The 21608-nt window shown below is 54.3% G+C and overlaps 1 protein-coding gene across 3 annotated transcripts in view; it reads right to left on the bottom strand.

Moving 5' to 3' along the window:
- Slc38a12 (solute carrier family 38 member 12) overlaps nt 1–21608 on the bottom strand; it is a 50680-nt gene that overhangs the window by 27648 nt on the left and 1424 nt on the right. For 2 of the 3 annotated variants that reach the window (XM_026404878.2, XM_026404877.2), the window contains exons 3-8: nt 15843–15964; nt 13454–13535; nt 12956–13052; nt 12045–12125; nt 8420–8519; nt 7936–8044 (exon numbers count right to left, since the gene is read on the bottom strand). In XM_026404878.2, coding sequence (XP_026260663.1) covers nt 7936–8044; nt 8420–8519; nt 12045–12125; nt 12956–13052; nt 13454–13535; nt 15843–15964 — 591 coding nt within the window. The remainder of the gene's footprint in view (nt 1–7935; nt 8045–8419; nt 8520–12044; nt 12126–12955; nt 13053–13453; nt 13536–15842; nt 15965–21608) is intronic. The other variant, XM_026404879.2, reaches the window with a different exon arrangement.

The raw sequence follows: 21608 nt of genomic DNA, 5'->3' as shown, positions 1-21608 counted from the left end.
GCCCCTTTCCTCCTGAAGACATTCAGAGTCTGAAAACACCCTGTGCAGAGAAGGGCACTGCTGCTTCCTGTATCTTAGGTGTTGATTCCAGGGTGTCTTAAACCAGGGCTAAGGAAGTTCTCGCCATGCCAATTAAACAGGCCTCCGTGTCTCATGACCCTTCCTTCTAGAGTCACACTCTCATCTGGCATCGGCTCAGTGACACTCACAGCACCTCCCTTACGCTTGAAGGCTGATTAAGATGTACCTTGGTTGCTCTCTGCTAATCCACAAGACTTCCTGAGCTCGTGCTAATTAATCACATGGCACCATTAATATGCACCTTAACTGTTTGGCTCTGTGTCACGCCCTTCGTTCCCTTGTATGAATACACATCTTTCTGCTGCCTGTGAGCCCTCTGGGGTCCTGTGGCTCCTTCTGCCTCCTCAGAGACAGGGTGCACTGCAGATGGTGCAAGGATAGCTCCTCCCTGCATACAGGTGTTGTGAGCCAACGTGCAGAGCGAGTGCCAGGGCAGGGACTCTGGTTATGGGGAGGGCAGTTATTATTCTGGAGTGCTTTATTTAATTAAAACATCAATACCAGGGCCCTGGAGCTCTGCAGAGCCATGGCACCTTCTGCTTGCAATATGCCCTCTGTAACAGAAAGTAAGCCTTGTTCAGGGAGCAGCCCAGCCTCCCCAAATCCAGCAGGGCCACCAAGTACCATGGACTGATCTGCAGGACAGAAGCAGACACAGAGCAGAAAACCAGCTTGGCACATAGTTTTCATTACAGACAAAACACCCAAGCACATTCCATGTTACTCTGGAATTATGGGGAAGTTGCTGGGTTCTGTAGACTACAGTTCTTTTCTGTATGTTTTTGGGTGAGTGAGTGGGTTTAAAAGTTAAAAGGGTGGAGAGGGATCTGAAATCAACAACTTTAAAATCTTTAAAGAACATGAAATCATTTTTAACTCTCTGCCCAGCAATGGGCATCTTGGAAGGGGAGGAGGGTGTGCAGCATTGAGTGGGCTACTGTTTTGGGGTATGCCTGCGGCCCAGTTTCTCAGGGGAGGACGGGAGGCACGTGCACATGCATGCGCATGTACACACACACACACACACACACACACACACACACACACACACGACAGGGTGTAGCTCAGCCCGGAGGCTTGGAAAGAAATCCGCGCCAGGTTTTCAATGCCGATTGCTCTGCTCACAAACAAGGAGGCTCTAGTGTCAAGCTTGGGGCTGACGGATCAATGTGAAGTGTGTATAAAAATGGGCCTGAAAAAGCACAGTGCAGAAGGTCCCCAGCAGGGATGAGCACTCCCCACGGAGACCTATTTGGAAACTTCCCAACCAACTGGCCTAGCATGAGTGTGGACGGCGGGTGTGCGCCACAGCCACAGTGCCGTAGCTTCCCCAGCTCAGGAATCCATGGGGTGGGGTGGGGTCTCTTGGGCTACTGTACTTCGGTGGCCTGTTTCCGGTGCCCGTCCCAGCCCAGCATCTGTCTGTTTCTCCAGCTACACAGGCTCGGTTTCGTTCGGGCTTCTGTCCCTGTGCATATGAATGCATGTTATGTGTCCCTTCACACAAGAGATGGGCTCCTGAAGGTCTATTTACAAACGGTTAATTTTCTTAAATGAAGCTAAGTACTTAAGGGAGACCTGCAGGGAGTCCTTCTGTGAAGTAGGGAATAACTTTGTAACAAATAATTACCCCCGAGTTTATTCTACACATTTGGATTTTCACATAATGGAGGCTGAGAGTTGAGTGTGCTGGGTGTGCACAGGGCAAGGTCATGGCACACGAGTCCATTTCCTGTCTCCATCCACTGGACAAGGATGAGCAACCTGGGAAGGCCACGGCCATTCCCCGAGAGCCCAGAGTGCCCAGGCTTGCTCTGGGCAAGTGACACTTGCAAAGCTGCTCTTAATACTTTCCAGAGGAGGAGGTGGCATGGGCACTAAGCACTGTCCTTTGAGCTGGCGCATCAGGTGCTGGCCACGGCAGAGGCAGGACGTGGGGTGTGATGGACAGTGGGCTTGATGCCAGCTGACAGAACCCTTGTCCCTGAGAGCTCCATTAAAAATAAAAACCACAGTCCTCTCACTGAGCAGGAGGCGGTGGCTTGGGCCAAACACCCAAAGGCCGGGGAGGGGGAGGGGAGGCAGTCACAAGGTGGCCCAAGAAGGAGTCACCCAGGTGTCCTCAGAAAGGTGAGGTGCGGTCTTGGGCAAGGTGGGGCAGCAGCGGGCAGGTACAGGAGGGCTGGGGACTGCACCAAGACAACAGTGGCAGCGGTGGGGGATGTGGCTGGGTGAGGGCTCGAGGGGTCCCCAGGCAGGTGTTGGCTCGGGAGCCTGAATTTCATTTAGAGAGGGCTGGAGGTGGGGGCGGCTACTCCCAGTGAGACACAGCTCCCAGGAAAAAAGGAAGGGAGAAAAACAGGCCTGTCCCTGTGTTATTGATTTCCTTGAAAAAGAAAGAGACAAGCTAATCCTTCCAAGTCCGTCATCTGAGCCAGCGAGCGCGGCTGCGGCTGGAGGCTGGGGCTCACTCGGTATCAGGCACCGGCTCTGTCCTGTGGCAGGTGCCTCATTTCTGGGGAGTGGGGAAGAGATTTATTCTTCCTCAAGACCCTATCTCCAAGGACGAAGGCAGGGGCTCAGCCATGTGTGGGGGACCTGGAGACCCCTCTCCCCAGAGGCTCAGGGCCGCACTGAAGATACCTCAGCTCCTACCCTGAGTCACACCTGGGTGTGCAGGGGCACCTTCCCCAGGTGAGAGGGGCGGCGGGTGGCAGAGCACACCCTCCTTTCCGGGGCCTCCAGAGCTGGCTGAGAAGCACTGACAAGAGGCACTCGGGGAGGGAGGGGGACACAGAGCAGAGAAGACAGGCACCCAGGCAGTCCCGAGCACCCCGACGAGGTCACCATGCTTTCACGGAGGCACTTGGTGCCTAGACCTCAGCCCCTCCCAGGCACCGGGAATGCCGTCCTGAGTTGTTCTGGTTTAGCACCAGACTGAGTCCTAACCCGTGGGAGGCAAGCAGGAGGGTGGGCACCGCACAGGGGAGGGAAGTGCCTGCTCCAGGCAAGGGCCCCAGACCCATGCTTGGATCCAGCTCCACTGACGGAGTCAGAGGCCCTGGGGAGGGCCCTCGCTCCAGCCTCACCAGGCCCCGTTTCCATCCAGGTCCTCGTGCACAGATCTGGGGCGGTGTTCACCTGTTTGCTCTGGGGCAGCAGGCCACTGAAAACGGGTCGAGTGTACCACACCATGATGGGCAACACTGTGACCCCGGAGTGCCCATGTCCTGTGCCGTCACACTGCCCCCAAGACGTGTGGGTTCATTTTGATTCCCTCCTCACTGGTCCTCCAGGCCACCTCCTGCCCCAGAACTGGTAAGAATAAATATTCAAGGGATGGCAGCGGTGACCCACTTATTAGCAGATGCCACAGCCCTGGGGCACAGTGGCTGATGTTGAAAGTACAGAGACCATGGCAGGGGAGGGAATGTCCTTGGGAAGAGGTGCTTACTTTCAATCCTACATGAATAACCAGTGAAGTCCACTTCTCCGTCTGGGAGCAAGGGCGTCAAGGAGAGGGCGCAGCACAGTCACAGGTGGGCGCACAGACACAGAGCACTCAGCAGAGGCCACATCAGGCATCAGTGCCCCAACCCCTGGCAAATGTCGGGCTCTGAGACTGGCACACAGATGCTGCCACCCCCAACCTCTGTGTGCAGATAGCACCAACCTGCATGTGCCGCGGGCACCAAGACTGCTTTACAGGGCAAGAGGACCCCGAAAGAGCCCCAAGGGCCAGGCTGAGGGCTTTAGCTCTGGGATCCAGAGGAAGCCACCGTCTCCCGAGCCTCAGTGTTCCCCACTGTGCAAGGAAATGATGCCACACCCTGGGTGGCTGGGAAGCCTGAATCAGAAATGCCACGTCACTGGTGGTTACCACGAGCCCAGGTAGGACTAGTCATCATGGCGGGCTACTCCCGTCTCCACCCCTTTAGGAAGAGGATATTTTCTTGAGTAGTACTATTTTAGGAAGAAACCATGCGGTTCACAAGGGGGGCTGCATGCTGTTTGGAATTTTGTAGCCAAAGGCCAGTATTGCAGCTTGAGTCAGAGCCAAGGGGAAGCAGAAAACATGGTCTTTGGGCCCTTCACCAAGGGCCATCTTCCCTGCTGCCCTGTGCCTGAATCTCAGGGTGGCCTATACCTATAGGAAGAAGCTGGTGGGCAGGACTCTCCCACGCCCTACCCCTCTTCTCTAAGGGGCTGCCAGAGGGAGCCTGGGAAAGATGCCCTCCATCTGCAGAGGTGGCAGGGCACCTGCTAGGCACTTACAGGCTGCACCCCCTTCTAAGTCACCTGTGTCCAGAGGTGGACCTCACAGTTCCTGAGTTCAAGGCAGGAGAGCAAACCAGGATGACCTTGTCCTGCCCCAAGGTGGCCAACAAGGGACCTCCTGCTCAATAGGGCCAGTTTGTGGCCGGGTCTCCAGCCAGGATAAGCTCTGCTCTGCCATCTGCGCTCGCAGCTCTGCTGGGCTAGAGCCGGCTGGGCTGCCTGTGAAGGGCAGCCCTGCCCACCTGTAAGTGGTGGATGCCACCAGCTTTCTCCAAAGGTGAGAAGCTGTCAGCACACAGGGAGTCCCTGGGACCCCTGTGTGCTTCCTTCTGACACTCTAGGAGGAGGGATGGAATCTGGGCTAGGGGTGGAACGGCAGGCTGGGAGGTCTGTGGGAATAAGGAAGCATAACAGGAGTGCTGGCAGCGCCCTGACCCCAGGGGACAGCAACACGTCAGGCCTGAGTTCTGGGTGGACCCTGCACACACTCCTACCACCACACCAGGGGTCCCTGGCTTCTGGGCACCATGGCTGAGGAAGGAACACAATGCCAGTCCTGACTCTGTTCCCATCAGAGCTGGATGGCCCCGCAGAAAGAGCCTAAGGTGCTCCCAGCCTGGGGCGGGGTTGCCTGTGCAAGAGCTCAGGCTCTGAACCTCCCATTCCTTCCTTTTTTTTTTTTTAAGAACTTAAAAAAATTTTTTTTGTAGTTGTAAATGGGCAGAATGCCTTTATTTTATTTGTTTATTATATGTGGTGCTGAGGATCAAACCCAGTGCCTCACGCAGGCTAGGCAAGTGCTCTACCACTGAGCCCCAGCCCCAGCCCTCCCATTACTTTCTTTGGAGGAGAGGATGGGTGAGTGCTGGGGGCCTGAGAACCCAAGGGCAGCTGAAAGCAGGTCCTGAAACCCTTGGGTATAATAACAGGGCCCAGCTTACTGTGACTCGGAACCCTCCACCCCACAGCATCCTGCTCCGTGGCTACTGCAGGGAAGGAAAGGATGAACTGATTCCTACCAGCTGCACTGGGAATCTTGGGATGCAGAAGGGGGTCCATGGTGCAAATACAGGAAGTAGAAATTTCCACTTGTTAAGGTCAAGAGCTCTGGGAGGCAACTAGTAGCTGCTGGTGGAGAAAACTCCCTTCCTGAAGAGCCTGGCCTCAGGGACACTTCTTATCCCAGGTAGTCTCGTCTGTGTGCTCCTGGAGACTGGAGAGATGGCTTCCAGGGGACTTTCTGAAAACTAAGCTACAATACAAGCCTGTATCTTCATCTCACAGAGCATACTGTCCCAGGATAGCAATGAAGAAGGGGTCATTTAAAATATGCAGATGTGGCAGGGGTATATTACCAGAGACAGAGATGACTGTGTGGGAGGAGGGTGTTTTAAGTCTACCCCCTAGCTGCCCTGTCCAGCATTTTTGGCTAGCGGAAAAATCAGAACCAGTTGGCGGAGAGAGGCATGGTGGAGTTCCAAAAGGGATGGCCGATCTGAGTGTGAGTGACCAAGGGCAAGGAAAGAAAGGATGGCTTTCCTCCTCCCAGGACCCAAAGAGGTCACTTGCTAGAATCCAGCTGCCCTGCCCTCATCACCTACAGGAGGGCTCGGGTCTGAGGAAGGAAACCCACACCTCTGACACACCCCATTCCCAACTTTTCACCAAGGGAGAGAGGAGCTTCAGAGAGATGTAGGCACCAGCAATTGGGGTCAGAAGGCTCTGCTGTTCTGTAGGACCACGGACCCTGAAGTCACACGCAAAGCTGTAAAGCAACTTCCCAGACTACCCCAGGCCCTCTGCCTCGAGTTCCTTAGAGCCAGAGAGAGAGTGTGGGGCAACAGGGGCGACGGGGCCAACAGCCCTGGGAACAGGCTCCTGGGGGGTCACAAGTCTTTACACTGGGACCTGCACCTTGGCATCCCAGCTCTGGAGCATCCGCAGGCACTAGGACAATTAGCTTTATGAGTTATAAGTGCAATATCTGGGAGACGACGGCAGTAATTAATGCTTGTCTGCTTTCCTGAGGGCTTCCTCCTATGCAGTCAGAGTTATTGAGACTCAGTGAGGGAGCTTCCATCATGTAGGAGGTTCATAGGAACGATTTAACAAGGCAATAATAACGCTTCTAAATAATTCACCAAGCAAACGGCAGCAGCTCTCCCAGACACTAACAGAGCTCCGTGTCCATTTTGCCGTGGGGGAGTGCGCTGGGCCGGGTCTGCAGACTCCAGCAGCTTCCCAGTAAAGACCCACCTCAGCTGCTGCCACTCCTCCTGGAGCCCCTGGAGCCCCTGAAGCCCTTCCTCCACCCCTCCCCTGCCCACATGCAGAGGGAGGGGAGATCCAGAAGGACCTCACACACACTCATACCTTAGCTGATCTTGTTAATCACGAGGTGCTGCAATGCTAAGAGGTTAACAAGTCCTCGGTTGGGCCTCCAGTGACTTGGCCCTACACCCTCAGGGCCCAGACAATTAAACTTGCCACCAGATTCCCACCAGACCTGTCATGGGAGAATCAAAGACAATTCTACTGCAAGACAAATTCCAAGGCACAGCTGAATGTGCAAGAGAAGCAGCACAGACCACTGACCCACTGCTCCAGAAACACAGAGGCAAGCAAACCTCTCCCATGGCTTAGGGGCAGGCCCCTTCAGCAGGTCTACAGGGCAGGGCAGGGAAGGCACTTGGGATGAACAAGATCAGACCCAAATAACACTGTTGCAAGTCCTGAGGACACCTTGCCAGGATAGGAGTAATTAAGTCAAAAGGCCACCGCTAGAATGGCCCAGCTTGCTCCTGGCCTCTTCTTCCCCTCCAAACCAGCTAAGTGGCCACTTGTCAAACTGTGTCATCTAGTACACGAAGTCTGCACCAGGGCTGAGGACGACTAAGAGGAAGCAGAGAATATTAACAGACTCTGCAAAGGCTGAAGGGGAACATTTCTGAGCCCTGCCCACAAAGCAGGCAGAGATAAATGCTGCCCCCTGGGTGCGTGTCCTATTATCCAAGGCCCCTCTGGCACATCACCCAGCTCTGCCCACATACACCACGGCACAAAGCAATCAAGAACGAGCCTGGAGATTCATCATCTTCCCGTGTCCACAGGGATCCTTCCTGTCTGCAGAGGCTGTTTGTGGTCAGGGCCACCATCAGATGGATCAGTATTATCTGCCTATCAGGAGACCAGCATGTGCCTCTGTGCTCCTGAGCTGACCCCGAGGAAGGTCAACCAGGGAGGCCTCTTAAAGAGGTGCTCTTCAAGAGCTTTACAAAGAGTGTCCCTGGAACCCTGTGTTCCGGCCACAGTGGTGCTTGGTCCTGGAGCTGACAAGGACCTGGATGCCAAGTCCAAACCACATCTGACTTTTAAGCCTGGTCATCAGGATGCTCTGGAGCTAGAGCCTTATGACATGATCCGTTTTCTGCCAGGGCCAAGCCCCAGCATGTGGCCAGCGTGTGGAGATGGGCAGAGGCTTCCCTCTGGGGAAACACTTTTCCCAGCAAGGAAAGGTGGCCTACAGAGCTCGCCTCTCAGGGTGGCCTGCGACCCTGGGCTGGCCAGGACACTCACCAGGTAGATGTGGTAGGCGTCCACTCGGCGCAGGGGACCCCAGCACAGGTCAGTGTCATTGTACTTGGCGTCTGTCTCCACACCGCAGGAGTCATTGTCAGTGGTGCTGCTGATGAAGAGCGGTGACAGGCTTGGGATCAGGGTGGCCCTGCTCGGCTGGCAAAGACAGAGCCACCCCTCCACAATATGACTCCCCTAAACCATCTTTTAGGACCTGCCCCTCTTGTTCCTTATGACTCAGGAGCCCTCAGTGGGAGTCCAAGCCATCTTTCCTGGGGCAGGAAAGGGGACAGCAGTGCAGGACATGTCTCCTAAGCTCAGAGGACACAGCTGGCCATGCTGTGTGTAGAAAAGGGCCCTGGACATCCACTTTCCTTGGGGACCAGGGACCTGCTTGGTGTGGGGCTTCTATGCTGGACACTTTGCCTGACTGGCTGAGGCGGCCCACTGGCTACAGCCAGCATGAGGGGCAGGGGATACTCACCAGGTCACCTGCATGAGAGAGAAGGGCACGGCTGAAGCATAGATGGCCAGGTCCCCATACAGGTAAATGATGATGCAGAAGTAGAACAAGTTGACGCCCACTGAAAGCAACAAAGCCATGGTCAGGGAGCTGGAGAGACACTGTACTCTTCTCCGACACAGAACCTCCACCTTCTCCATAGCAGTCAGTTCTCTAAGCCATTTATTTTCTACAAAAAGGGGGAAAAGGGCTCCATGGTCATTTCGCATGCTGGTCGGCTACACTGTGACACTGGCAGGAGACACACTGGCTTGGGACCTGCATGTGAGAGGTTGAGAGGCTCAGAGTTCAGAGAGGTTCTGAAGCAAGACAGGTACAAAGTTAGTGTGTGGTATGGTCAGCCCAGGATGAATGGAGGCACCGTCACCCTGGGGACAGGCTGGGTGTGTGGGGTGGGGACGACACCTGATCAGGAGCCTGAATGCCCATGTGTGTTGGGCCAGGGATCCCTCTGCAGCCAGCACAGGGCTCTACGACAAGAAACTGCAAGCAAGAACCAAAGCACAGAGAAGTTGACAGGAAAAAGTTCAGCTTTAAGGCTGAAATCAGCAGTGAAAAAGCCCTTCAATTCCAAAGACCCAGTGCCTCCTTCCAGATCTGATGACCTTGCATCTGCTGGCCCAGGGTGGCCTGGCGTGCTGGGGAGGGACAGTTCTCACAAGAGGCTCCTTTTCCTTACGAGCAGTGCCGGCAAGGGACAGTGCTAACTCCAGGAGTGTGTGCTACAGGTCCATCCACAGAGAACTAGGGGTGGGGATGTAGGACTCACGTCCCAATTCCATCAGACTTACATTCCAACCCTGGCAAGTGCCTGAACATCTCCCACGGTGAGTGTCCCACCATGCTTGGCTATCTTCCACAGGGGATTCTAGCTAGGAAGCCCGGGGCGGGCAGAGGCTCTGAAAACAGCAGCGGGGCCGTCCAGCCCAAGGCTACGGCCCCAGACAGCTGGCCTCAGACTCTTGCTCAGACTATTGCTCAAGTTTTTGATGTCACTGGTCTCAAGCTGCCGGCTTCTCTGAGGACAGAAAGAAAAATGAAGTGACAGTTCTCTTCCAATCCTCGTGGCTTACAAGAGCCTGCAGCGTCCCCAGGGGAAAGCCCAGGACATGCTACTCCTGGGGCTGTGTGAGGTCAGCTCTGCTCCTAGGACTCTGGGGGAGAAGACCAGGAAGGCATGATTTTCTAAAGGAGCCATGAGCGCCCGGCGTCTGCTTTCTGAGCACACTAGTTGGCATGTCCTTCACTGACATGTCAGAGGGAGCCTTGAGGTCCAAGCTCAGTGGCCCCGGGGCTGCCTATAACTCACGCCCCAGGCTCCGGGGACAGCCGGCTCCAGCCTGCCTTTCTGCTCTCTGTGGGAAGGCATGGTCTCCTCCCCATTCCCTTCTTGCCACCTGCTGACGACTCCACTGTTGGCTGTTTATAAACTGCCACTGGCCCTCCCTGATCAATACAATTTCATTACTAGACACAAAGTGGGAGGATCAATGAACTTCCCGAGAGGACATCAGAGACTCCGCTTGGCATTTCTAATTACAAGACACGAGTGGAGAGCCCAAGGGAGCCTTTTGTGGAAGGCCGCCCCGCCAAAGGTGAAGATGACACTCTGACGATCTGTGAGTCAAGAGCAGAGCAGAGCAGAGGTGACTCTGCACCGCCCCACCTTGGGGGAACATTTGGCAATGTCTGAGGGCGGTTTTGATTGACACAATTAGGAGGTACTACTGACAACTGGAGTCCGGGGTGTTGCTCCACAACACTCAGGACAGGTCCAACGAGAGTTATCTGGCCCAACGTCCACAGTGAGGAGCTTGAGAAGCCCTGCAGGGGACAACAAGGAGACTTCTCTGGGTGTGGGGCTGTCTACACACAAACATGCTGTTTTCTATTAGATTTGAACAAACCAGGAGTCTGGTCCATGGGGCAGGAGCAGAGATAAAACCAACCACTAGCTGGGCACAGTGTGCATGTCTACAATCCCAAGTTACTTGGAAGGCTGAGGCAGGAGGATGGCAAGTAGGAGACCAGCCTCAGCAACTTAGTGAGACCTTGTTTCAAGATCAAATGAAAAAGGCTGGGATGTGGCTCAGTGGTGGAGCACTTGCTCAGCATGCACAGGGCCCTGGGGCCATCCCCAGCCCCACAAACAAACAAAGCAAACCACTGGTTCCTAGAATTCTTACAGAAATCAAGGCAGATTACAGAATATGAAAACGAGAAATGAGGTTTAAAAGATGTTTCTTCTCCCCCCATGTGTGACTTATTTTACAGGTTTGCATTTTGAAGGGTCAGGAAACGCCTCTGCTCACTCAGCGCAGTGGTACAGGGAGCGACAGAAATGCAGCAAAGGAGAAACACAGAAGTGGGCTGAAAACAGGGTCTTTGTTGTTGTTGTGTTTTTTTTGTTACCAGGGATTGAACCCAGGGGCACTTAACCACTGAGCCACATCCCCAGCCCTTTCTATATTTTTATTTAGAGACAGGGTCTCACCAAGTTGCTTAGGGCCGTGCTAAGTTGCTGAGGCTGGATTTGATCCTCTTGCTTTAGCCTCCTAAGCTTCTGGGATTACAGGTGTGAGCCACCACGTCCAGCTAAGAAGCTAGTTTTGATGAATTCTGGAAATCCTCTGAGGCTTGTCCAGGAGGGAGAGTGGAACTAGACCTTGGGCAACCTGTGCCAACAATCACCTCGTCTGGACCAGCCACCAAATCGCACCACCAATGACAGACTGAGTGCTTAGTGTCCTGAGGGCAGGCAAGCAGACACTGGCTTCCACAGTCCCCCAGCTCTGAGTAAAGCAGGGCCACACAAGAACCGGTGGACAACCACTCCACACACAGGCTTTGAAAGAGGGGCACAAGATCTTCCAGGACAGCTGTAAGCGGAAGGATTTATTGAGACTGTGTCTGACTGTCAAGGAAACTAACAGGTTCGGGCATTAAAAACAAAAGTCTTAATAGCTCATTTTCCCAAAGAAGAAGATTAGCCATGGAAGTACATGCCGTTATCACTGGCAGGCCCCGGAGCCCAACACCAGAGCTGGGCGGATCCCTACAGGTTGTTGCCAACTGCCAGCCAGGAGCAGGCAGGGCCAGAGGGAGAGCCTAGCCTCCTCTCCCCGGGGCTCCAGTGCCCAAACCAGCTCTAGCGTGGGCTCCTGGCGCCCTCTGCTGGCCACTGGGAGAACATGCCCTGGCATGCCTGTGGCAAAGCCTACCACTGTCAGAGGGTGTTGTCTCAGCCAGAACAGGCCAGAGAGCCAAGTCAGAAGCAACTGCTGGGAGAGGTACAAACTGCCAGCCACCTCCATGGCTTCCCCTGTTGGACAGCTGCCCAGGATCCCTGCCTCTACCAGGGTAGCCAGCTCTTTGTTCTTCACACAGAGGGACGGGGCATCCAAGGAAATTTGTGTCCACAGGGCAGGCATCCGGCAGGTGCTCTGACCGCAGGTTGACAACCTTCCCCTCCTCATGGTTTCCCTCATCCCCAGGCGACATGGAACCCTCATTATAAGGCTCAGGCCTGCAGTAAAGGACCACTGGCCCTTTCCCCTCACCCCACCCCCAAATAAGCATTTATTACCTTTATTGAAGAACATGGAGGCCATCTGTCCCATTTCCACCCGGTCTGTGATTTCAAACAGGTTGGGAGATGTGCGTCTCTCTGAGGAGCCAAAAGCACAAGAAGGGTGGTGATTCTTCACCAGAAGCACTGTCGCTGAGTGCCGCAAAGTCCCAGAATAAGGAATCCCCAAGGATCTCGGACTCTGGAGAAAACTTTCCTAAGGTTTCCTTTATTTCCAGTGCCTGGGGCTCAAACCCAGGGCCTTGCATATGTCGGGCAAGCACTCTTCCACGGAGCCCCAGCCCCATGTCTACATTTTACAAGAAAATTCAAGGATGTTCCCTATAGGGGAGAGGGTGAGCAGAGACGAGACTGCGAGACAAGGGTGCGTGTGTGTGTGTGTGTGCGTGTGTGTGTGTGTGTGTGTGTATAGGGGTGAGGTGGGAGGGTGGAGCCAGGACCACATTCACTCAAGCTCTCTCAGTGCGCACAGGGCACAGAACCAGGCATGCGATCATTTCCATAATAGTAGGAGAGTGAACACCTGTAATCCCAGCAACTTGCAAGGCTGAGGCAGGAGGATTGCAAATTTGAGGCCAGTCTGGGAAACTTAGCAGACCCTGCCTCAAAATAAAAATTTAAAGGGCTGGGGGTGTAGCTCAATGGTAAAGCACCCTGGTACCACACAACAACAAAAACGGCAGGAGAGGTGGGAAGCTAGACAGAGCCCAGTAACAGGCCAAACACGTTAGTTAGCAAGAGGTGAGCCAGCAGGGCCAGGCCTGTGCCTGGGACCCCAAAACTGCCACCCTCAGGCAGGAAACGCCAAAGGACGTCTGCAGGGAGACTCCGTGGGCTCTCACCATGAAGAAAGAAAGGGAGCCCTATCAGCCAGGAGCTTGAGGCCTGTCGGGAGGCCCAAGACTTACGCACTGACAGGATGGGCTGTTTCTCTGCCCGCTCGTAGCTGTCCGGGGTGAGAATGTCACTGTCTGAGGCCGTGGAGGAGTCGTCGTCGTCCTCCTCCTGGGAGGTGGTGGGTGCACGAGGAGAAGAGGAGAAACCAAGGAGAAGGAATGAGCACACGGCTGTACAGAAAACCTGGGCAGGGGTCATTCCCTTTGTTCTCTTTCTAGAAGGTGTCTAATTAGGAAACGCTCAACAGGTGGAGCACATAGCATAGTTCCTGGGGACAGGGCTGAGTGGCTCAGCGTGTGGAGTGAGGGCCAGCGCTGTGAGGCTGAGGGCAGCCCTGCCTGTGTTTTCTGACTGTACGTGGCTGCCACGCTGCAGCTCTGGGGCCTGGGACTAGGTTCCTGGAGCAGCGCTGTGGACAGAGTCCTCACCCATCAAGAGGAAAGCAACGGGTGGCTGAGACTGTCTCTAGGGAACACAACTGAACAGAGGCACCGCCGGGGGACACACACCTTGTGGGTTTCCATCCTCTTCCAGCGGAGCTGTGCGTTGGCTGCGGCCATGGCCTCCATCACAAAGGTGGTTGTCACAAAGCTGAGGGGGAGGCACGTGTTAATTGCAGAGAGGAGATTGTAGGGGTTTGAAGTGGCGTGACCAACAAGCCCCGCACTCTCTTCTGAGAACTGTTCCCTAGAGAAGTTCTGAGACGGGCCTTTCCTGGTAAGGAGCGTGTGCACGCTCGAGGCCGCGTGTGCTTGCTTTTCTGTGGCTGCCTTCGTTTAGGATCCACTTCTGACACACAGGATGGGGCTGTGACATAGGCTGATGGGAGGGAAACTGCTCAAGGGAGAGCACGAGCTGGGTGGAGGCGACACGGGTCAACATGGCCCGCACCAACAGGGGCCCTGAGCTGGGAGGAGGCCGATTCACAGGGGGGCTTCTGGAAGGACGGCAGGCAGCCCTCACCTCTCCCCGCAGGGCACGGGCAGTGGTCAGCTTCCAACTGCATACACCAGTACCAAGGGCTGGAGAACGAAGGTGGCTCTGGAACCCGTCCCCCTTTCTCTTTGGCAGTACTTCAGCTTTCAGGACAATGTGCCTAACAGTGAAATAAGTTTCTACTACTGTGGCCCGAACCTCAAGGGAGACAGGGAGGTAGCACAGACACTTGCCAAGAAGTCAGACAAGAGTGGAGAAACCATCTTTTCCTCTCTTCCAGGAGCTCAGAGGTTGGGAGGCCCCAGGATATGGGGCTCCAGGAGCTCAGAGGTTGGGTGGCCCCAGGATATGGGGCACTGCTGATAAAACGTGAGGCATGAGTCCATCCCTGCCCTGAAACATCTTGGGGTGAACACTGGTCTCCCTCTTCCTGAGGTCAGCACGGCTCTGCACCTGTGTCCTCCGGTGCAGATGATGTCAACAGATGCCACGCAGTCCTTCAGTCCAGTGGCTGGTGGAGCACTGGGCCCCACAGCAGTCAAACCCACGCCCCTCCACCTCTGCAGTGGGGGGCATTCGGGCCCATGATTCCCATTCCAATCACCCCAGCACCTCCAAGAAAGGTTTCTCGTGATCTTGCCTAACTGACCATGTTGAGGGCTTAGCTTTTCCCTTCTTTTTGGAAGTGGAGCTAAAATCAATCCTAATTAAGGCATAGAGAGACTTCCCACGGTTGCATTAAGCCAACTCACTGATCATGTTCAAATGGAAACGGGTTTAGCAAGGAGAGGCCATGGCAGCCCCTAGCTAGAGGTCCCCAATAATCACTTCCTCTTCAGATGGCTGCCTGTGCTGAAGGTCCTTTAAAGGTGACGGAGTCATGTAAGGTCAAGGACTTCCAGAGTTCTTAGCAGCTAGAGCTTGAAGTATATAACAAGCCAACAGCACCCAAGGTTCACCCTAAAGGTCCCCAAAAGAACTGCATAGAAATGGAAGAGCCTGGCTCATTTCTGTCCCTCCAGGCCCTCCCAGCTCTGTCTGCTTCAACTACTTCGCTCTGCTTCGCTCTTTCTACGATGCCTACTTCCTTCTCCTTCAAACTTCTGCATCCGTGCCGCTCTGTGACCCCCGGGCCTGGCAGTCACCTCACCTCCTCAACCCCTCGCCACACTGTGCTTTTCCTTGTCTGCCACTCATCACCTGGTCACTCTGCAATTCACTCGTCCACCTCCTTCGCCCTCACTGCCCACAGGGCACAGCCACGTGGGCCGTGTTCTGTTCAGTGGGTGCCACAAACACGGACAGTGCCACAACCCGCAGACTGTGGTGCTTAGACAATAAGTGCCACAACCTGTGGGTTCTTTCCAGAATGTCGCTGGATTCCAGTCCCCTCTCTGGCGCAGAGACGGGAGGAGCTCCTGGGGAGCTCTGGGTCACACTCCACCTCTGGCCTGTGGACTCCTGCCCAGCAGCTGCTGGGTCCCACACAACCAGTGCCCTGAAGGTGGGGGCGGGGGTGGACCACGGGGGACACAGGCAGGTGGCTCCACGGTGGCCCGTGTGTTGGTGTACTGGGCCTTCACTTTCCTGGTGGATTGTATCAAGTAGGTTCTAGACCCCACGCTCCCTTCCCAGATCACCCTCTTTTTCTGGGGGGGTGTTGTTTTCTGAGTGCCCTGACGGGGGTCACGGTACTGAAGTAGGGGGCAGAGAGGTGAGTCACAGGAAGAGGACCTGCACCACACGAACCTTCAGGACCTCCCGGGGCTTCGTCGTGGCTCGACTCACCTCACAGGGTGCTCCGGGAGGCCTCTGTCCACTCCCCTCTCTGGTCCTGCTCAGGACTCGCATGCCTAATGCATGCAGTCAGTCACCTTCCCACTCAGGCCCCGCTAATGAAGAGACATAGGGACTGCAGGGCGACTCCCCCAGCTCCAGCCCCAGCCTTCCGCTGCCCCTTACCTCATGAAGCCCAGGAACACCAGCAGGACGAGGCTGACCAGCCATCCGGCGGTGGCAAAGGCCTTGGGCATGGTGAGCGCCCCTGTGCCCACGATGAGGTTGAACATGTACACCAGCCCGACCTGGAACCCAAGGAGCGACACTCAAGCCCGGGAATGGTTAGTCTCACCCCTCAACAGCTCCCGAGGGCTGCCCTGGGTGACAACACCGCCATGGAGACCTTCCCAGAGCCCCAAGGACAGGGAGGCAGAGGACACCTGGGTCCCAGGGAGCAGAGCTCTGCATCCAGGTGCTGGGGCCCTAACACGCAGACGACTAAGGGCCACAATCTGTGGGTTCTTTCCAGAATGTCTCTGGATTCCAGTCCCCTCTCTGCTGTCCTCATGGCCACCCCCTCAGCACTGCAAACCATTCAGAGCTGTGTCACAGATGCCAGGCTCTGAGGACAGGTGGGGCGCTCGGCACAGCATGGACACGGAATGCTGACCTCCAAGAAACTTCTCCAAACTGCTGGCCCATGACTCTGTCCTGTGCCAGTCCTTGCCACTGTCCTTGGGACATCGACATTCACCTTCCCTTACTCTACCCCCACACCTCCGCTCCGACTTCAGGGTTAAAAACAGTCAAGGCACGATTCACAGGCCACAAAACCCACCCTCTAAAGCACAGCACAGGGGCTTCAGGAACTCAGGGTTGCTCTCCCACACCTCCCCTCAGGGCGACTCCAGGTTTCACACTTAACTCTAACTCGGCCCCTGACTCTAGTTCAGTTAGTCACACCATTTCTTCTCCCAAGATCTCAGCTGGAAAATTCCTTTCTGAGAACCCAGCTCTCCCAGGGTGCTTTCCACCCCCTGCTGCCTCTGCCCTCCAGTCCACCCCACCTGGGCATCACCCCCCGCCCTGCGCACGGTCAGCTGGTTCCACAGAGCACACGATGCCCCAGCTTCTCGGGCCTTCCCCTCCGGGGTCTCGCCTGTGCCAAGGCCACACCTGCTCTTCTCCTCCCTGAGCCAAACTGCCAGAGCTTCCTGGAGATGTTTCCTTTGAATCATTGGATTGTCCCACAGCAAATGAGCGGCCCCTTCACCTGGGGTCTGGCGACATCCGTTTCTTTCTCAACATGGGTTTCTGGGTGTTCCCCATAGTAACTGCCCCCAAGCTCAACGTTTAAGCTCCCAGACCCCTGGCCCCATCACTCTCAGATGAGGGCTCCATCAGCTACTCCGTGGAGGTGACTGAAGTCACCTGGTGATGCAGGCTGCCAAAGCCTCTCTCCCAGTTCAAAAGATTAGTGTCTATCCCCTTCCTATCTGTCCCCACCAACCCCCATACTGGGGCTGGAACTCAGGGGCACTGTACCACCGACCTATATCCCCAGACTCCCCTACCCCTTTTTATTTTCAGGCAGGGTCTCACTAAGTTGCTGAGGCTGGCCTCAAATTTGTGATTCTCTTGCCTCGTCTCTCAGCCTCCTGTCTCTGGGATTATAGGTGTGTGCCACTGTGCTTGGCTCCTGCTGCCTTTAGGAACATATGCCATTACTCCTTGATGAGGCCAAGCTGGCACCTGAACCTCTGGCCTCATTCCAGCCTGGAACCCTCTCTTCCCACCAGCTCTTCCGTTCTGCCTACAAACTTACTTGACACCTTTAAAATGTGACTCTGACTTTGCTAATGCAAACTTTGGGGAAAGGCGGGCTCTCTCCTGTCCTTGGTAAACGAGCTTCCTTCTCCAGGACTCCAGAAACTTCTCTCTCTCTCTTTTCTTTTTTTTGGTGTTACTGGGGGCCGAGCCCAGGGGCGCTTCACCATGAACTACATCTCCAGCCCTTTTTACTCTGAGACAGGGTATCGCTGAGTTGCCCAGGTTGGCTCCAAACTTGCAATCCTCCTGCCTCAGCCTCTCAACTACCTGAGATTCCAGCGTATGCCACCATGCCTGACCTTGAAACTGAACCTTGGCTATCACCAAGGACCCGCTGGCCTTCCTGCTGCCACACTGGCTGTTTCTTCTCCTCTCTGCACCTCTTCCTCAATAACTCAGTCCACCTGCCTGGCTTATCTCGTGGCTGGACAGAAGACTGTTCCTGTGGTCTCTGTCTTTCTTCAGAGCTCCAGTTCAGCTGCTGCCAGGCACCTCCACCTGGACATCCCGGAGTGGCCTGGCCTCCTTCCTTCTCCTCATGTCCTGGTGCTACTGATTTTGTTCCTGAAGAGTGTTTTGTGGCTCCCTCTAGCTCAGCCCTTCACAACGGCCCCTCGTTGATCTTCCATGGCTTCACCACCTGTTTTGGTGCCTTTAAAAAGACAAACCCCTCCTCTCTGGGAAGCCCTGCCCACCTCTCATTTTCACTTCCCACTCTTTGAAAGATGAACAACAACAAAAAAAAAAGAAAGCAAAAACCGACAGGGATTGTTAACTACTACCTTAGGACCCTTGGCTCAGGGGGAAGGGTTAGAGGAGGCCAGGCTTTCCAGGTGTCGAGTGGACACCTGAGTGCTGGACAGGTGGGAGGACGTCTCGCTGAGAGCACAGAGCTCCGCCCACAGTGCATTTTTCCTTGGCACAGGGCGCCATGCTCTCTTGGGCCTCCTCCCCCTGCCCTTCTGTTCAGCCCCTGGGGCCCATTCAAATGCTACTTACACCTCCAAGTCCTTCCCAGGCTCCTAAGCTCATCTTGCTTCCCACGTTTGCATCCCTGGAGCATAAGCCTTCTTACACCTGGTCCTGGCTTTCAGGTGCGGTGCATTTACCTCTTCCCCGCTACTAAACCCAAGGCCTGAGTGGCAGCAGGCTGTGCTCACTTCTCCACATTCTCAGGGTGGCTGAAAAGGCCTGGAGGGGAGAGCTCAGCTGGTTTTCACGGGACCCTGCTCAAGGTATCTTGCAGGTCTTTGCTGGCCCTCAGGATGGCAAGTTCCAGCTTCTCACAAGCAACTATGAATGTCTATAATGAGCTAACTTTACGACTAAACAAGGCACACACGGAGCTACGTCCTCAGGAGGGGAAGAAAACAAACTGTGGTCACTGCTTGAGAGAAGCTTAAAGAAAAGAATCAAGGGGTTGTGACAAGGAATAACGGGAAAGCTCTGGAAACAGAGTGCTCAAGGAAACCTCTGCGATGACATTTAAGGGGGGGGCAGGAAGGATGAGATGGCACCACCCAGACGGCCTCCAGGTACAACAACCTAAGGTGGGAAAGAAGTGGGGATGTTCCAGAAGCTTCCAGGAGGCCGGGCTGAGGCACCGTGAGCCAGGCAGAGGAGGGCCGGGGATGCAGGAGTCAGACTGAGCAGCCCTTTACAGGAGATGAGGGTTCCATGTTTCGGAGAGTTCAAGGCAGGACACCAATAGAACAGATCCCAGTGGCCACCGAGCACCTGAACCCTGCGGCTCTGCTTTCCGCTCAGTAGTTCTCTCAGCAGCAGCACTACTAGGGGACATCAGCCTCATTTCTTTGTGGGAAATGGTCCTGATGATGAAAATAAAGAGAGGGCAAGGGGCTTAACAAAGACACTTAGGCAAAAATCTTACGGGGAAATTAAATAGTACAAAAAGCATCTCTAAATTCCGGAATCTCTGAAGGTCTTGGCATGGAAAAGTTCAAAGGCCTATTATAGGTCAGGGTTTCTCAGCCTGGGCACTGTTGATATTTGGGTTCAAGATCATTCTTTGTGGTGGGGGCCTGTCCTGCATTGTAGGGTGTTTAGCAACATCCCTGGCCTCTGCCCGCTAGTTGCCAGTGAACTGCTCCCTCTGTCTTGAAAATCAAAGTGTCTCCAGACGTTGAATGTCCTCTGGGGTCAAGATCACCACCACCTGAAAACCACTCCTTTAAAACAGGCATGAAGACTCAGGTGTGTGCCCAACACAGACTTCAAATAAACCTCAGTGAAAAGAAGCTTTAACACTTTATAAGCAGTTGATTAGGGATAAACCATCTGTTGTTAGGCAGAAACGGGCAGTCATGTTTGTCTTGCTTTGTTGCTATTTTCGAGTTCTAAAGAAACCACTGTGTGCTTCACAGGGAACTTCTTCAATTGGAGGGCCAAAGCAGTCCTGGTCAGCATTAACTCCGAGCTAAGCCACAGGCCAGGTCAAGAGGACTTGTGGGGAAGAAGGAAGAGGAAGGAGACCTTCTCTTCTGCTGGTCATGTGACAGTTCTGTGGGGCCACTTCCTGGGAAGAGTGGCAGGAAGCAGAGGAATAAGGTCCTACACAGTCCCCAAGGACGAGATTGTTCTGGATGAACTGGAGAAGGCGCAGCCCCTGGTCCCTGGAGTCTTCAGCAGGAACCAGCCACCAGAGGCATCCTCAGCAGCTACCCTTCTCTCAGGCATGATCCACCTCATCCTGTGTTCTGATCTCATAACTACCACTTCGTCCTCAGCCATTCCTGGTCCCCCCAAATAGGGAAACTGGCACGTCTGTCCTGAGATCACTCATGGCGACATGTACAAGGCTGAATCCTGTTCTTGGGTCCAGCACTGTCCTTGAGAAAGTGTGGCATCTGAGCCTCCTGAGAAGCTTGACTTTGTCATAAACATTTTAAGCAGAATAAGTCAAGCTAAAGAAAACTATCTACCTCTGAAGGAAAAAGAACTCACAATGGAGTGAGGCAATACAGAACTAAGGAGAGGCTGTGTCTTGAAATGACCATGGGCTGTTTTGTACATTAATGAACCACGTGTCCAGTACCTTGGTCTCCTAAGGAAGCCAGAGCAGGGTTTTGCCCACCCTGTGCTGAGCTGGGGATTGCAGGGGTTTAGAGCAGCTTAGGTAGGAAAGTCAGTTCTATAGCTTATTTAGGTTCTACTGGTCTCACAGGGGATCAAGAATCATTCTCCAAGTGAGATGAAGGAAGAAAGCCTTCGGAAGGCATCTTCTCCCTCAAAACCCTGACCACTGCTGCCTGGTTACCACCACCTCACTCTGATCACTGCCCAGCTTTTCCTGACCTCTCTCTTCACTTGGAGGATAAAATAATACAACATTTATTTGTGACAACTGCCCAGAGTTGGCCCTCAAAAACTGAGCAAAATAAAACCCATGGGAAATGAAAGAAAAAAAACAACAGAGCCCCCTGAAGTTTGCAGGCCTAACTCTCCCATCTCCTGCAGGGACACGATGACAAGTGAGATGAGCACGAGAACAACTGGAGATACAAGAAATAGGGGCACATCACAGTGTCTTCCTCCCAGAACTCACAGAAATGACTCATTTCTTCACCTGTAAGTTCATAGACATTGTAAGAAAAAGCAGGGACTGTGGTGACCTTCAGGGATAGCATGGACATTTCATTGCTGATATAGGAAAATGGGAGTCTTTACATGATTCCACAAATGAGAGGGGCACTATTCATTCTATTCCAGGGTTCCCAAAAGACTTCCCCAGGTAAATTATGGAAGTGAGGAGGCTCTTTCATTGCTACCTGAGAATGGCACAGATGCAACAGGAAGACCTTGGAGGGAGTAAAGTTTCTTCTGCCTGTGGTCAGAGATGCTTCCTTACCCTATCACACCATGAGGCTAGTGTCTGTGACCTTAGCAGAAACAGAGGATGGATCCCCAGGCAAGAAAGGTGGGTGCAAAGCAGCTGTGTAAGGCAGGTAAGCTGTAGAAGGAAAGCTCTGGCTGCTTAGGGCAGTGCTACTTTTCCCTGGGATACTTAATAGCAACATGAGTCAATTGTCTGATTATTCAAATGATTCTCTCTGAGCTCCAGGCCAAGAGGGCTCTGTGATGTAATGACCATGATCAATT

The sequence above is a fragment of the Urocitellus parryii genome, chromosome 7, assembly GCF_045843805.1.
Source record: "Urocitellus parryii isolate mUroPar1 chromosome 7, mUroPar1.hap1, whole genome shotgun sequence".
Taxonomy (NCBI): Eukaryota; Metazoa; Chordata; class Mammalia; order Rodentia; family Sciuridae; genus Urocitellus; species Urocitellus parryii.
Note: the sequence above shows the minus strand (reverse complement) of the source record. Positions and strands in the feature narration are given on the sequence as shown.